The 15,971-nt window shown below is 41.5% G+C and overlaps 1 protein-coding gene across 20 annotated transcripts in view; it reads right to left on the bottom strand.

Annotated features, from left to right (window-relative positions):
- MYO1B (myosin IB) overlaps window positions 1-15,971 on the bottom strand; it is a 181,137-nt gene that overhangs the window by 138,094 nt on the left and 27,072 nt on the right. For 13 of the 20 annotated variants that reach the window (XM_070242066.1, XM_023622243.2, XM_023622246.2 and 10 more), the window contains one exon: window positions 7,905-8,048. In XM_070242066.1, the coding sequence (XP_070098167.1) occupies window positions 7,905-8,039 (135 nt within the window). In that variant the 5' untranslated portion in view covers window positions 8,040-8,048. The remainder of the gene's footprint in view (window positions 1-7,904; window positions 8,049-15,971) is intronic. The other 7 variants (XM_070242067.1, XM_023622244.2, XM_070242056.1 and 4 more) reach the window with 1 other exon arrangement.

The following is a 15,971-nucleotide window of genomic DNA, read 5'->3' as shown; positions in this document are numbered from 1 at the left end:
ACTGCTTTCCTCACTTTCTACTCCATAGCTGGTCTACTTCAAAGACTCTTCCTCAGAGTTTCTGCCTGCACATGGCCCATTATGGCCTCACGTCAGTACTGTCAGCATCTGCTTCCACTGATATTTTATTTTTTCAGTATTTCTCAATTCAAAGTTCGAGGAAAGAATCAAGCCCTGATCATCTTTTTATCTATGCTGTGCCATAAGTCACTGGCCTAGATCAGGAGCCCACGCACAGGCCAGGAGCTGCCAAAGGAGGTGGCAGCTTGTCAGGCCTGGTCACTGTCAGTCTAGTCCGAGACACGCCTAAACTACCATCGTATTATAATCCTTTGTTCCTGTGCTGTCAGTCATTTCAGACTATGAATTAAAGAACTATATATGAGTTCCATGCCACGCTGAAATACTGGCTAAAAATACTGCCTCAGGCAGCCTTTATTTTAGAGCAGAATAACACAATACTTCATTGAGATAAACTCTGCAATAAGACAAGGATTTTCCAAATACTGACCATACTCCAGACCTACCAAAACTGTTTAACTAAGATACAGAGTGGTCCTGTGTTACAGGCATACTGCTAACTACAAGTCTTGAAAACAGTATTATATGGCTAATTAAAAATAGTAATACAACAAAAATGAAATCTGTACAATGAATACCAAAGAGGGAGGAAGAAAGGGAGGGAAAGAGAGAGTCTGGAAAGGGGAGGAAAGAGAAAGATTCTAATTACATGAAACCTTGAAGAAAAGTCAGTCTGGGTTTCCAGGTTTTTCAGAAAGTCATGGCACCTACCAGGGACTCCACTCCTACTGTGTGCCAAGCACCGGGCTAAGATGCCCCTTAATCTCCATCACAACTCAATGAGATAAGCCTCATGATACCTCTATTATGGATGGGAGAACTGACCCTCAATTACTCACAATGGTCACAGTGGTTGTGAGCGGCCAAGAGTCAACCTTAGGTCTGTCTGCCAAAGGCTCATACCTTTCCCAGTAAGCCATACTGTCTCTGACCCTTCACCCCCTCCAAAACAGAGTTTGATGAACACAACAGCCTCTCTTTAGAAATTAGGATTACCATTAATATTCATCTGTACTATAGATGTAACAGCAGAAAGAGATGCATGTGTAGAGGGGAGGGCTGAATTGGCCACATGTCCCTTTTGCTAAATTGCTTCCCCCACCTTCTGCTCATAAAGGTGAAGGACCACGTGCAGCTGTCAATCACCCGCCAACCAGTGAACATGATAAAAAACAATCTCATCCCACGATCTTCTCCCTCCTTCCAGAGGGGGAGACATCATCCCAAGGGCTGCTATGGCTTTTCTTTGACTAGTGAGTGCCTGTGACTTTAGAACTGAACGCACTTGCTCCACGTCACACTAGTTCATGTCACAGCACTGCTGAACCCTAATTCAACATGGGACTGGAATACTGATTATCATTTCAGTGATTTTTCTGGTTTGTTGAGACCGCCTTTCTCCAAACCTACACATTCTTTAATATCATACTCAATTACTGTGAACAGCACTTTGTAGACTGAGAATGCTTCCGTACCAGTGGTATCATCTGATGTCCACAGCAACTGTGTAAAGTCAGCAGGACTATTTATTATTAAGAGAATGAACTCTGGAGCCAGACTTGTTGGGTGTGAATTCCAGTGCCATCACCTACTCGCTATGTGACGCTGGACAAGTTACTTAGCCTTTCTGAGACTCAGTTTCCTCATATGCAAAATAAAGATAATTTAAAAACCTACAGTGCAGAGGACTCTAGCAAAAATTAAATGAACAAATGCACGTAAAGTGCTTAGAATAGCATATTGTATCAATAAGGAGTTAATAAATGTTAGTAGTTATCATTTATCCTTTTACTGATAAGAAAACAGTCTCACAGACAGTAAGAGGCAGAGCCAGGACTGGAGTTCAGGTCTTTGCTTCTTAGTACCCACCTCACGGCCACCAAAAGATGACACTTCTGCAGACTCAAGGTCATGCCCTAATCTCATCCAAATGGAACTTCAGGTAAAGCTTCAACCAGAACGTTAAATTAATATATTATAAATGTTATACAGACATGTGAAGTACTATACAGAGCCTGCATGATGAAACAACTCACTAATCTTGGTAAATAACAGAAAAATGTGTGTCCATTTTGCAAGTTCTAAAAGGAAGAAATCTTCCAATCACCAAAGGTTTTAAGAGAGTTTGGATGGGTTGAAACTGGCAAGTTATTACCAAAAATGATTGTTTTGAAAAGTATTATAAAACCATCCAAGAGATAGACTGTGCTCAGAAATCAGACACAACATTTCTCTTCAGCCTTGTGACTTGCTGTTTTTCACCAACTTTATCTGGCCTTCTAATGCTGTGTCTCCAAACCAACACCAAGGCCACACTCTTGAAAACACATACAATTTGTTCTCTGTGTTTCCTTAACGGTCTACCTTTCAATGAGCCCAGGAGGCTGAGTCTGCTCATGGTGAAGCCCCCATGCACAGCCATGTCTAGGCGTTTCGTTTCACCAGGTCAGGGATGCCCTCCCTCCCCCTTTCCCTGCTCGGTCTAGGTGGGATGGGGGGTAGCATTAAAGATGGTCCTTGCTTCCATCAAACTCTGTTGAGTCTGGGCCCTCTGGGAACAGGCTCATCCATCTAGATGAAGGAGAACTCCAACTTCCAACTTGAAAATAAAAAAAAAACTTATTTTTAATTCAACTAACATAATCTGGAAGATTACCCACCTCTCTATTAACTATTACTCCCGGAAATTGGACTGGGGTACTAAGATAAGAAAATTACATTTTTAGGTTATATATGCCCGTACTGTGGGATTTTTTTCTCCAAAAATATTTGTTACTTTTGTAAGTAAAAAACATAAAGAATTTTTAAAGGAAATTTAAAAAACAAAAATAATTGGAGAACCTCTAGGTAGCAGGAATAGCACTAAATTGGACGTTTGAACTCAGTCCCGCTCTCTGCCAACAACCCTGCAAGCTTGGAAAAGGACCCAGTCTCCAATGATACTGCAGTCCTGGCTGACACCTTGATGACAGCCTGGGAAAACCCTGAGCAGAGGACCCAGCTAGGCCAGGCCCGAACTCCTGAGCCACAGAAACAGCAAGATAATAAAGGTATGCTATTTTAAGTCACTACGTTTGGGGCAATTTGTTATGCAGCAAGAGAAAACCAATATAGCATTTATCAAATTCCCAGGAACACATGTTACTATACTCATAAGGTAGGAATTTTCATGTGTGTAAATGAAAGTGTTTTTTGAAACTTCAAATAAATATATAAATGTTAAGTAGAATTATTTTCATTTACTTTGCAATATTTTAAACCAAATACATTGTACTTATATTTGAGTATCTTTCATAAAAGCATCTCACCTCATCCTTATGGGGATTCTAACTCTAATACTAACTTCTAAAAATTAAGATAATTTTTACTAGACTTTCAAAGTAGTCACTCTGACCTCTACAATTAGCTTAACTTAAGATCCTAAAATTGGACTAATTCAGACCTCTATATCTGGGTGATCCGCAACCTGACAATTCAGAGAGAAAACAGAAAAAAATCTACTTGTCAGCACCAAAAATACTTCTTGTCAGGGAACAGATACCTTGGTTCTTTAGTTTCCAAATTTGCCCTGGGCCTTGTTCTGGCCTAAATTGCAGCTTTCCTGTTTCTGAAGAGAACCACAGTCCTGACCGGCCACCCTAAAAACAGAATCCCGTCTGGCTGGGTCTCCGACATTACAAGTCCACGTGAAATCCTGCCACCATCCCGTCTGGCTGGGGGCGGGGGTGGGGAGGCCGGAAGAAGGTCTGACAAAGGATACAGAAAGGCAGTGCTTGGAATGTCATGACCAGCATTTCCTACCACTGACCCCATACAGAGACTGCTAGACCAAATGGCACAGCCTGCAGCTGGTCCCAGCTTGAACTGCACCCTGCCAAGAGGGAGGAATAACAGTCCCTGCGCCTGCACGCTACCCCATCGGGCCGCCAGTCCTCCTGGCTATTCTCGCCTGAGCCTCCTCCGTCTCCCACTGCACAGCCCTGACTGCAAAGACCACGTCAACGTCTGGAACTGTCCCAGATTTAGAGACTCTGTCTGGCTACAAACAGGGTTATGAACCAACTCAGGGCTTTTTAAACAAGTGTATGAACCCACCTCAAAGCAAAGAATGGATGTTCCTGAAGCACGCACTTTAGTATCTTTCATAAAAGTACCCATCTTTATGGGGACCCTAATTTGAGTACTAACTTCTAAAAATTAAGACCATTTTTACTAGACTTTCAAGCACTCCTCTTACAACTACAATTAGTTTAACATAAGATCCTAAAATTGGACTAATTCAGACCTATATTATCTAAATGATCCTGAACCTGACAATTCAGATAGAAAACCACCTAAACCCACTCATCAGCAGAAAAACCAGTTCTGACTCGAAGAAGGGCTGCAAGGAGCATATTAGATTAAAACAAACCCATATGCGTTACAGAACACAATAAAACTCTGAATTACCTTGGAAATAAAGATTTGAACAAAATTTCCCTAAAGTAGATGGACTTCAACTCTGCCCAGAGCCCTGGGACACCTGTTTACTCTTCTCGGCCATCAAGAATGCTCCAGGAGAAAAGTCCGAAGGGCAGGACTCTGGGCACACCTGTAGCCTAGAACTCAAATGATAAATGCTTCCCATGGGGCATGTCCTGTAGGGCGGTATCCACATCAATAAAGGCACTTCATCACAGGATTCCCTGCCAAACCTGTGAGGGGTCTACAGCACGTGGCCTCATCAGCATCCATTCCCCGTTTCCTCCTCCTAACATGTTGACAGATATATTTGGTTGGGCATTCACCCCATTACATACAGCCCATCTACTCTGGAAAAAGCTGATCCTACCCCAATCCTAGGGATAGACATCATTTTCTTAAGCCACTCGGCTCATTCTGGTCACCTGGCCACAGTCAGTGGTTTGAGGAGTATGTGTGACTGAAGCGGTCTACCCAAAGCTTCAGGTTTCGTATAGACAGGATCCGAGGGATTCTACTTCCAGACTCAGCTGGCTGGAGCTCCAGAGGATCACCAGGGGTTACGAATGCTCTGGAGAGTGGAGAACTCATATGTGGAGGCAAAGCAATTCCTTGTGAGAGCTGTGTGAAGGTAGGGACAAAGGCAGATAGATGCAGGATAGAAGAACAGGGTCCCCTGACCTACAGCTGGTTCACACAGGAGGTGGCTAAGGCTCCAGGTACAGCCAGAGTTCAAAAGTCTGAGCCAAGGGTCCTTCCGTTCACCAGGCCCCCTTATCAACCATAGCTTCTGAACCTACAAACGACTGTCCTACGTGTTCGCAAGATGGATCATCCTAGACTGTCACCCGCTTTTATAGTATAAAACAAAGCTATGAGACTACAAAAGAGAATTTTTTTAAAAAAAATTGCACCTTCATTTTCTGGGAAAGAATTAAAAAAACAAAGTGAAGTACAAGACAGTAAAACACTGCATGTCATATTAACTTAGGCTTTGGCATCAGGCAAACAATTCTGCAGCAACCCAGGAACAGAAGCAAAGGAGGAATATTATCAGGATAAGAGCCAGAAACTGATCTCCCAAAGGCAGTATACACAACATATGAGGCTGCAGAGGTGTGGAAATCACATTTATTGTACAGTAATTTTTTTAATTACAAAAACAATACATGCTTGACTTAATGAGTCCTATAAGAATAACCCTTCCCTGTCCCCACATCCCACCCCACCCCACTGCGGTGCCCAAAGTCAGCACGCCCTTCTCCACCTGCACACAAATATACAAACATATGTACACATCCCTAAACCTCCCACTAAAGAAAAATAGGATCATATTACACACATTATTCTATAACCTGCATTTTTTTTTTTTTTTTTTTTTTTGCTTAAAATAGAGAATGCCCAGCCCTCCCATATGATGTGTGTTTAAAGGTACAAAATCAAGCACACCTCTCATGGAAATGACAGTCCTAAAGGATCATGGAAAACATTAATTGATATGAATATCGGGAGGCAGAAAGCAAGTGTCTGCTTTTGTTTTATACCAGAAAGGGCATTCCTAAAATAGTTAGAAAATAAAATTATGTAGGGCTGAAACCCAGACATTTCATCTGCTAAAGACCCATGAATGTTAACACTTGGCATTTTGTTAAAAAGGGGATTGTTTTATGTCTAGTGAGTGCAACAAATCAGGTATTTGAATGCATGTAATGTTCTACCCACTATCCTATTTTCAATTCACCTAAAAGTGAACTGTGCTTAGAGCCAAAAAGAAAAATGATCAGCAACGTTAGTTACAAGAGAATTGATTCCTCCTATCTCCATCTCAAAGGCCAGGCTTTAAAGTCTGTCTTTCATTTGCTATCAGACCATTCTGTCAATTAAAGCTGCAGAACCGTAAGGTTTTCCCACCTGAAAGGTGAAGTGCTATCCTTGCAGGGAAGGTGACACGGGGCCTCCCTGCCAAACTCAACAATACCTCTTCCCTGCTCCACAGCAGCATTTTCTACCTTTTCCATTTGAATCAGCATTTTACATTAACTACATCTCTGAACTTAGCTCAATCGCCAGTCATCAAATTAATATACTAAAAGCAATATTCACATGTCTCATGTTACTGTCAGCCTCTCCCCACCTGCAAGAATACAAATCAAGAAGGGCGGCAAGTTCAATTCCCAGATGACGGCCACTATTTCATTAAGAAATTAATTATCCAAAGCTATTCTTGAAACATGATTGGCTATCTGGAAAGGAAAGCTATACGTGACATAAAATAACATAGCTTTGCACATAATTTTTAAAAATATATTAGCTCAAAAAATAATATATATATATATATATATATTAGTTCCACAAAAGGCAAAACTGACCCTACGTGTATCAGCTATGATTTCTCCTTTTATTTATACTTCCTCCTACTGTTCCCACACTGATAGACAGAAAAATATGAAGCATGTCCCAATAACCCAATTCAACTCCAGACACAAATACACTATAAAAAAGGGGGAAGAAGAACTCAGAAGCGAGGCAGAAGTAGTTAAAACTACCTCTATCTAATCCATCCTGTTTCATTCTCAGAGGCTGGTACAGGGTATCAATGCCCCATTTCCTTGGTTTAGTTAACAACACTCTCTACCTGAACAGACACAAACTTCTGTGCTTTACACAAAGTCCTGAAAAGCTGCAGATAAATTCTATTTTTCACTCAATGTTTTAAATATATTTAAGGAACTTGATAACACTGTGAAATCCTTTATAAAGAATTTTTACAACACAAAATTTCTCTGATTATTATATATATTTATGTTTTCATTTTTGTATATGACATTCTACTTTTGTAGAGCAGGACATGATTATTCCCAAATCTCCAGGGACCAAACACATTTTCTTATCTGGTAATTTGCTCCTGTCCCTGCTAACTACAAATGTCAAAAAGGTTCACGTCTTTTTCGACCGTTCACGGCCTTGCATTTTAATGAGTAGCTTCTCAATGATTAGACTGTTAATCTTAGGAAGGCATTCAAGAAGATGCCTATGAATTTCAAAATTCCTCCTGAACATACATTCCTCAGAGGGCAGGCACAAAGTCTTCTACTTGCTTTAGAATACCCCCAACATCCAGGGCCACAGTCTGCACGCAGCCAGCACTCTACAAACATCATATGGAAAGCACACTCATTTGAGTTTAATCGATATTACTCACGTGCCAACTGAGCAAACACAAAGCTCTTTCTGAGGGTATAAACAAAGACCTCTGCACTCTGATCACAGAAAGAGGAGGGAACAGTCTGTGGCAGAGAAGCCAGCTCTCTGCCACCACACACAAGCCTCAAGCCCACAGATGACCCCTGGTGTCTACTCACATATATTTCATTGTGGTCAAAGCGCTTCTTGAGGTTGTTGATGAAGGTCTCCTCACTGAGAGGTTCTAAAAGAACCATATCACCCACTCCAATCATGTTGTCCAGAAGGGATGTTTTCACCTCCATTTTGGCCATAGTCTCCTGCTAGAGGAAAGAGGGAAGAAGGGTCAATTTAAATGAGCAAAATTATTTCAGATGGGTTCTTAGCACCACTGGAGAAATGAAACACTGGTTGTTCCAAACGGCCCTCACCTGCCTCACAATGTCCTGACCTCCCCTCCCTACAACCTACGTCAGAAGCCTCTGAGGTGCTGCAGTCGCTGCCAAGCCACGAGAAGCCCCATCCGACAACCTGCTGCCACAAACACACTTCCCTCCAGTCCATCATCCCAGGCAAAGTCCAGCTACAGAAGAGCCACTAGGAAGCCAGGGTCGCCATTTTCTTCTTTACACCATCCTCTCTCCCAACCTGTACTTGCAAAACTCTAGCAAGAGAACCCAATCCACCCCCTTCCATGAGCCCTTGAACACCACTGTCAGACTCGAGCCTCTGTGCACCTGCTTCCCCCAAGCTGCCATTCCCCGGCACTCCATGATAAAATTCAGAATGCATTTTCCCAGAAAATAACGTTTAAAAAAATGATGCTAACAGGGGCTGGCCCCGTGGCCGAGTGGTTAAGTTCGCGCGCTCCGCTGCAGGCGGCCCAGTGTTTCGTTGGTTCGATCCTGGGCGCAGACATGGCACTGCTCATCAAACCATGCTGAGGCAGCGTCCCACAGGCCACAACTAGAAGGACCCACAACGAAGAATATACAACTATGTACCGGGGGACTTTGGGGAGAAAAAGGAAAAAAATAAAATCTTTAAAAAAAAAAAAATGATGCTAACATTTACTGAGTACTTGCCACATATCTGACACTACATCAAGAACTTTACATGAATTAATTAAGATAATCCTCACAATAACTCTATGAGGTAGGTTTGTTATTATTATCCCCATTTTAAGATAAGGAAATTGAAGCTCAGAGAGATTACGAAATTTTGCTTATGGTGACTTAAGAGTATGCTACATTTTGTGTTAAAGCTCTCAGTCACCACTTACAACACTGCACCTATTGGGGGAAATTTCATTCCAGGTACCAACACTAACTTATAAAGAAAAGAACACAACCCACTTGTAAATCGGAGGTTGCCTATATAATATAACCTGCCAAGAGTGACTTCAATGTTCTTAATTCTCATTCCAACACACATGCCACTATAACAGCAAAATCAAATTAACATGCAATGACTACTCATATATATTCATGACCCTAATACTAAGGAGAAAGTACATTTAATTCTTTGCATTAAGGAGTCACCCAGGTGGGACTACATCAAATTAAAAAGCTTCTGCACAGCCAAAGAAACCATCAACAAAACAAACAGACAACCTAGCAATTGGGAGAAGATATCTGCAAATCATATATTTGATAAGGGGTTAACATCCAAAATACATAAAGAACTCATACAACTCAACAACAACAACAAAAAAAGAAACCTGATTAAAAAATGGGCAGAGGATCTGAACATTTTTTCAAAGAAGACATACAGATGGCCAATGGGCACATGATAAGATGTTCAACATCACTAATTATTAGGGAAATGCAAATCAAAACCACAATGAGATATCATCTACACCTATCAGAATGGCTATTATTAAAAAGACAAGAAATAACAAGTGTTGGAGAGGACATGGAGAAAAGGGAATCTTCATACATTGCTGGTGGGAAAGTAAACTGGTGCAGTCACTATGGAAAACAGTATGGAGATTCCTCAAAAAATTAAGAATAGAAATACCACAGGATCCAGCTACTCACTTCTGGGTATTTATCCAAAGAACACAAAAACACTAATTTGAAAAGACATATGCAATCCCATGTTCATTGCCAAATTATTCACGATAACCAAGGCTTGGAAACAACCTAAGTGCCCATCAATGGATGAATGGATAAAGAAGATGTGGCATATAGATACAATGGAATACCACTCAGCCATAAAAACGATAGAATCTTGCTATTTGTGACAACAGGGATGGACCTTGAGGGTATTATGCTAAAACAAATAAGTCAGACAGAAAAAGCCAAATACCATATGATTTCACTCATATGTGGAAGACAAAACAACAACAACAACAACAAACAAACACATAGATACAGAGAATAGATTGGTGGTGACCAGAGGGGAAGGGGGTTGGGGGACGGCACAATGGGTAAAGAGGCACATTTGTAGGGTGATGGATGGCAACTAGACTCTGGGTGGTAAATATGATGTAGTCTATATAGAAGTCGAATGATGTACACCTGAAATTTATATAATGTTATAAACCAATGTTACCTCAACGAAAAAAGATTTTTTAAGTAAATAAATAGAAATGAACATACAAAAAAAAGGGAGTCACCCAGGTATACTATATCTTAGAAAGGTGGGTCCATTTGCTTGAGACTTAGCAATTTAAATAAACGTCCTCCTATTCTAGTCCAGAACATCCAGAAGGTCTCCTAGAGGCAATAGAAACTACACTGAGTTAGGCTATTTTAAAGAGAACTAGGATGGAGTGGGAATTGCATAATTTTTTATTATTAATTACTAATGATTTATAGGAATCCACAAACATATCCTTTATTTCTAACCCTATTAAAAAAAATTTTCTTAAGTGCTCAGTGAAAAGCCAGAAAAGAAAGACCAAGAAGTAGAGAGGTTCTCTCAAAAAAAAACAACTCAGTAAGGAAGAATTTAACTTTCAAAAGAATAAAAAGAGTTAACTTTTTTGTTAATACATGTTTTTTTAACTTCATGTCAACGACACCCAGAATAAATAACCCCAGGTATCTACTAAAACCCAACAATAGTATCACTAAGAATGATTCCATCACTTTGAACTAGGCCAGACCCTGTTTTAAAACAAAATCAGAGGGGGTGGGGGTGGGGGCACCTGCCATTCTCTGGAGATGCAGCAGAATTCAGGGAGACAGCTGTTCCCCCTGCCAGGTCCCTGGAAAGACGTGCACAGAAACAGAACGTGAGTGCCCAACCTTTGTCACAATAAATTAACATTTAAATCAAATTTCAAGTTCTCAGTCTCATGAAATGCCAAAAGCACTCTAGTTGCTGTGCATTACATATAATTTGGCAGGTGAGGGAAGAAGGCTTGGGGATTAAGGGGGAAATCAACCTGAGAAGGGTTTCAAAAATAGCCACCTCAAACCAGCAATTTACATTAAGCAAAGAGGCTGAATGGGAACACTCTGCCCGGGGGGGTGGATTCCTGTACATAAAGTCTATTTATGGAAACAGCTGCCGAAAGACCAGGGCTTCACTGCAGGTAACAAGAATTAAGCAGCCAGTCTTTCTCTGTAATTAAAGCTGCTTCACCATCTTTTCAAAAACAAGCTTCAAGCAAGTTTGTATGGGTTCCAATCTTTACACTTCTATCCCAACTTTATATCTGAAGCCGGGGAGAGGGCCAAACAAATGCTGAGCTATAGGCACTTGGTAAAAGTGAGAAACTCTGAAAACACAACTTTTGCAAACCAAAATGCAACAATGAGTAAACCAACTGAAAAGGTGATACCAACAGTCATTTAGTCATTCAAGCACAGTTTTATTTCATTTCGCTTTTTCGTCTTTTTAGCATCTAAGTACTGTTGGGGAGAAAACAGTGACATCCTCCCTCATTCTCGTGGTAAAAACGGGACACTGAGAACACTGTGTGGAGGCACTGCCCTATCTTCCCACAAAGGGACTGACTTCCCTTCTGTGCCTACTGTCTCCAGCTTCGGTTTGGTTCACTTTGACATCTCAAAGAAATTAGTTGGTATATTTCCTCCACCAAAAAAAGTTGATCTGTTTTTTCTCTGAAAGACCAATGCTTACCACAACAATAAATTTCAGAATCACTTGCTAACTCAAGATTTCCATAAACTATTAGAAGAATTCACATGGGAGAATTAAATGAGAACCTACATAGAGCACTTAGGATGCTTTCTGTTCGCCCTTGCCAAGACCCCCATGGGACTCCATGTTCTAGAGAAGCAAAATTTCTCCCATGTTCCAGGAAGGCAGCCGCGATCCAGTCTAAGACGATCAGCAGACTCCCACCTCCCAGCCACTGTCAGTGACTCAGGGCTGCTCAGACAGCTGAGCCTGAGGCTTGGGCTTGAAATCTTAGGACAAAGGTTCCATACACCTCTGGATGGCATGATCTGCAGAAGTGATCCTTGGAACTGCTGCGGCCATGTCTGCTTTCATGACAGGGCCCCATCTGAGGAGGAAGACAACACATGGAGGAGGGCAGAGCAAGAAAACAACCAGGAATTTGTGTTGGAGCCCTCATAACATCACAAACCTCTGGATCAAATTGCACTTGAAGGCTGCCCCACAGCTCTCAAGTTTTCAGTCATGGAGGCCAGTTAATTCTCCCTACTGTTTAAACTGTTTGAGTTAGATTTTCTATTATTTGCAACAGAAAGTATCTTACCTAATAAAAGAAGCTGATAGCTGGTACGAGGAAGAGGAAATGGAGTATCATAAGTAAAACACAAAAGAGCATGGACTGGCTGAGCTCAGGCCACAGGGTAGAGGGCGTAAGGACCTACTGTCTTGGACTGGCAAGATGATCATCTTTGTTATTTAATAGTGAAACAGCTGATTAAACCATGGGCTGTTGTGCCTTAAGACTTGGACCTTGTGCCTGCAACTTTAGAGAATTCGAGAAAAATTCAGATGCCAGACGATGTGTCAGCTACTTTTAAGGATCTATAAGAAAAGCACAAGCCTGCTGTGAAACTGGCCTGTCTGAAAGCCAGAGAGGAAAACATATGGTGCTGCTAAGAAGAGGAGTCACTCTGCCCAGAGGTGGGAGATGCAGAGGAAATGGGACCTATCCCAAGTTTTGTTTTGCCTCTACGGCCTAAGAAAGGGATAGCGCTCACACCACGAAGCTACGGCACAGGAGAGGTACCACCCTAGACATTGCTTTCTATGCGTCTTAACTGTTCCCAGGTGGATTGTACTACCCAAGAGCTAAGGCACTCTGCAGGGCACCAAGGCCAGGTCCAACTGCCAGGAGACAAGTTCTCAGACAAGTTCTAGGTTCAAAACCTTGGGAGCTGGCAGTATCTCCAGTTTCGGTTACTTAGTCCATGGAAGCAAATAAACCTTAAAAGTCAACCACATTTTTAAGAGATCTATATTGCCAAAGAAGTCTGGTGGACAGTAACTTAGCACTGATTGATTCTTAAGACAATCAACCCCAAGAACTCCAACTCATGAGAACAAAAACAGAACCACGAAAGCATCACAGCCCCTGATAAAGCCATCTTCCCCAATGCTCATCTCCGATGCAGCCATGGAAGACAACGGACAAAGGAGATCTTCTCAAAGAGCAGAGCCTCCAAAGAGGGGTGGCTGTGTTTTCAGCCACACAGGGAAGAGTTTCATTATGTTGGTGGCAGCATTTCAGTCTCACAAGTATGGTACGAAAGGTGGATGTGAACGTTGGACAGCCACAGGAGAGAGCCACAGTAGACATTTTTTTTTAAACTATCCAATATACAGATTGCACCTAATCTCCCTTTTAGGGAATCCCCAGTTATCTTGGGATAACAAGTAACCTAGTGAGAAGTAGTGCCCAATTCCCATTCCAGAATCCAAAGGAAACAGATCTGCTCTCTCCGTACCCCAAGGAACATGGCTTATGTACAGCCACTCAGATGCTCCTGGAACTTTGAGTCGTAGGTGATGACGAACGCAGGCGGTGGGGGTTATACTCATCAGTCACTGCAGTAATAGCAGAAGCATGAAGACCAGGTGGTTCTGTGGCATGGCTTCTCCTACAGATCCTGCAGCCCAGCACTCTGGCCTTTCCTTGGTCTCTGCCTATCTCCCAAGCCTATATCTTTCGAAGTCTTCCAACCTTTCTGCATTTCTGTCTCTACATTCTTCCTGCATTGCCAGCAACCAAGATCCTTCAGTGACATGAACACTAAGTACAGTGGCCAAAATATAGTATTATATCACTGTTTGATCTTTATTACTATGCAAAACCTAACCTGTTTCTCCCAATCTTGGTGAAAGCAATCTACAAAATACAGCACTGGGAGAGCTTTCGGGGAACCTGGGAGCAGGGTCCCTTCAGCTAACGTGCTGATTTAGCCCAGCCACCAGCCCACCTATTGCCTCATCTCTTTCCACCTGTTCATCTATCCAAGAAAAACAAAATAAATGACCAAAATTACTACCTGTATTTTAGTGTACACCAATTCACTTTCTGGCATCTTTTGCAGTATAAAAATACCACTTAACATATTGAGAGCATCACTTCAAAAATTCCTCAAAATCCAAAAGAGAATGCAGCGTAAATATCCTATAGCATCTTAAAATGTCATCTATAACCTAACATTTAAATATAAGTAATCTACCCAGTCACCAACCTTAAATGGTAAGCCACCTACCATGTTAATGTCATCTGTGCCCAGGAATGTCAAGATCACATTCCCCAAGCTGATAGCCCCACGGAGAGACAGCCAGACCAGACGGCACATCTGTATGAAGTACTTGGTCATTCTACTATTCAATATCAAAATGGAAACGCTGAAAAGCTACTCCAAATTAATCATTAACTTAATAATAACTAATAAGAGATGCAGGATAAGCTCAAACAAAACATTTGGTGGTCTCTCACATTAAGCAAAGTTGTCAGAATCACAGATGAAAACAAATGCATATTTTTAAGTTGAGATAGCTTTACTGTAGAATTTGAAAGAACATTCACAAATCAGAGGTGAGGCCACAATGATTAACAAGAATTTTTTAAATTTGAAGGAAATTTGAAAGCAAAGCCATCAAAGCCACTTGCAGGAAAACTTAATGAAAGTAGATATTTATTGCTTTGGTAATTACAAATGAGGACATTTAAAACACATCTACTATGACATCATTAGCAATACACATCGGAGGCAGCACCTTCACGGAGTCTTCTCAGCATAGTAACTACAGTTCTTATCGGACTCCAGTTCCAATTCCACTCCTTAACCTCCCTGTATGGTGTCACGTGTGCTCGACAGCCCCTCTTCTAGAGAATCAGCTCCTAGATGTCAAAAGTCACACCTTATTCATCTTTATTCCCCAAAGGCACAGTGCACAGCCTCTTGCATATGGTATGCATTCAGAGAAGTACAAAGGGAAAACAAGTATGCAAATTTACGAGTGATGATTGAGTCACTCCATAACGCAGTTCTCACAGCTGCCATCAGTTGGTCTGTCACAGCCGACCAGAAGGCAAAATAATGACCCAGCCTCAAGCCACTTTGATCCACTCCTCTGAAAACATGATATTATCAACAAAGGACAGGAAACAGAATTGAGTCATTTGGCTCCCAAAGAGATCACTAATGCTTTTAAGAATAACATGAGAAACACATTTAAGTAAGAGAACCAGGCCGATGTGGCAGGATTTCATGGACAAAACAAATCTCAGCAAATCCTAATGGCAAAACAAAGGCAGAGGGGGCCAAGTCCATAGGCTGTGGATCAGTACCTAATGTGAGGGAGGAGCTAAGTGACGGAGGAGAACTGGAATTTCCTTCCTAGATCTTTCAAAAGAGCGCCAAACCTCGAGGTTAGTTAAATCTCCATTCAAGTCAGAACACCCGCCATTACAGTATGGAGTCCCGTTGGCCCCTGGCATTGTGTTAAGTGCTCTCGACACAGCGAATAATCATGGTACTTGCCCTCCCCACACGACCCCCAGGAGCTCACAGTTCAGTAAGGGAGTCAAGGCAAGAAAATAGGCCACTTCTGAAATTTCAAATGACCTTTTGAATGAGTAAAAGCAATATATGTTCACTATAGAAAAAAAAGTGTGGGTGAGCTAAAAGAATATAAGCCAAATTCAACACCCTCATGCTTTAGTCTAAAGCCTTTTGAATTTATCAGAATCCTTATGGAATCAGATTTTTGTAACCAATGAATCGCCATCATTTCTGGTTTTATATATTTCTGCTTCAAGACAGGAATGTAAAACA

Source organism: Equus caballus, chromosome 18 (genome assembly GCF_041296265.1).
Source record: "Equus caballus isolate H_3958 breed thoroughbred chromosome 18, TB-T2T, whole genome shotgun sequence".
In the NCBI taxonomy this organism is placed as follows: domain Eukaryota; kingdom Metazoa; phylum Chordata; class Mammalia; order Perissodactyla; family Equidae; genus Equus; species Equus caballus.
Note: the sequence above shows the minus strand (reverse complement) of the source record. Positions and strands in the feature narration are given on the sequence as shown.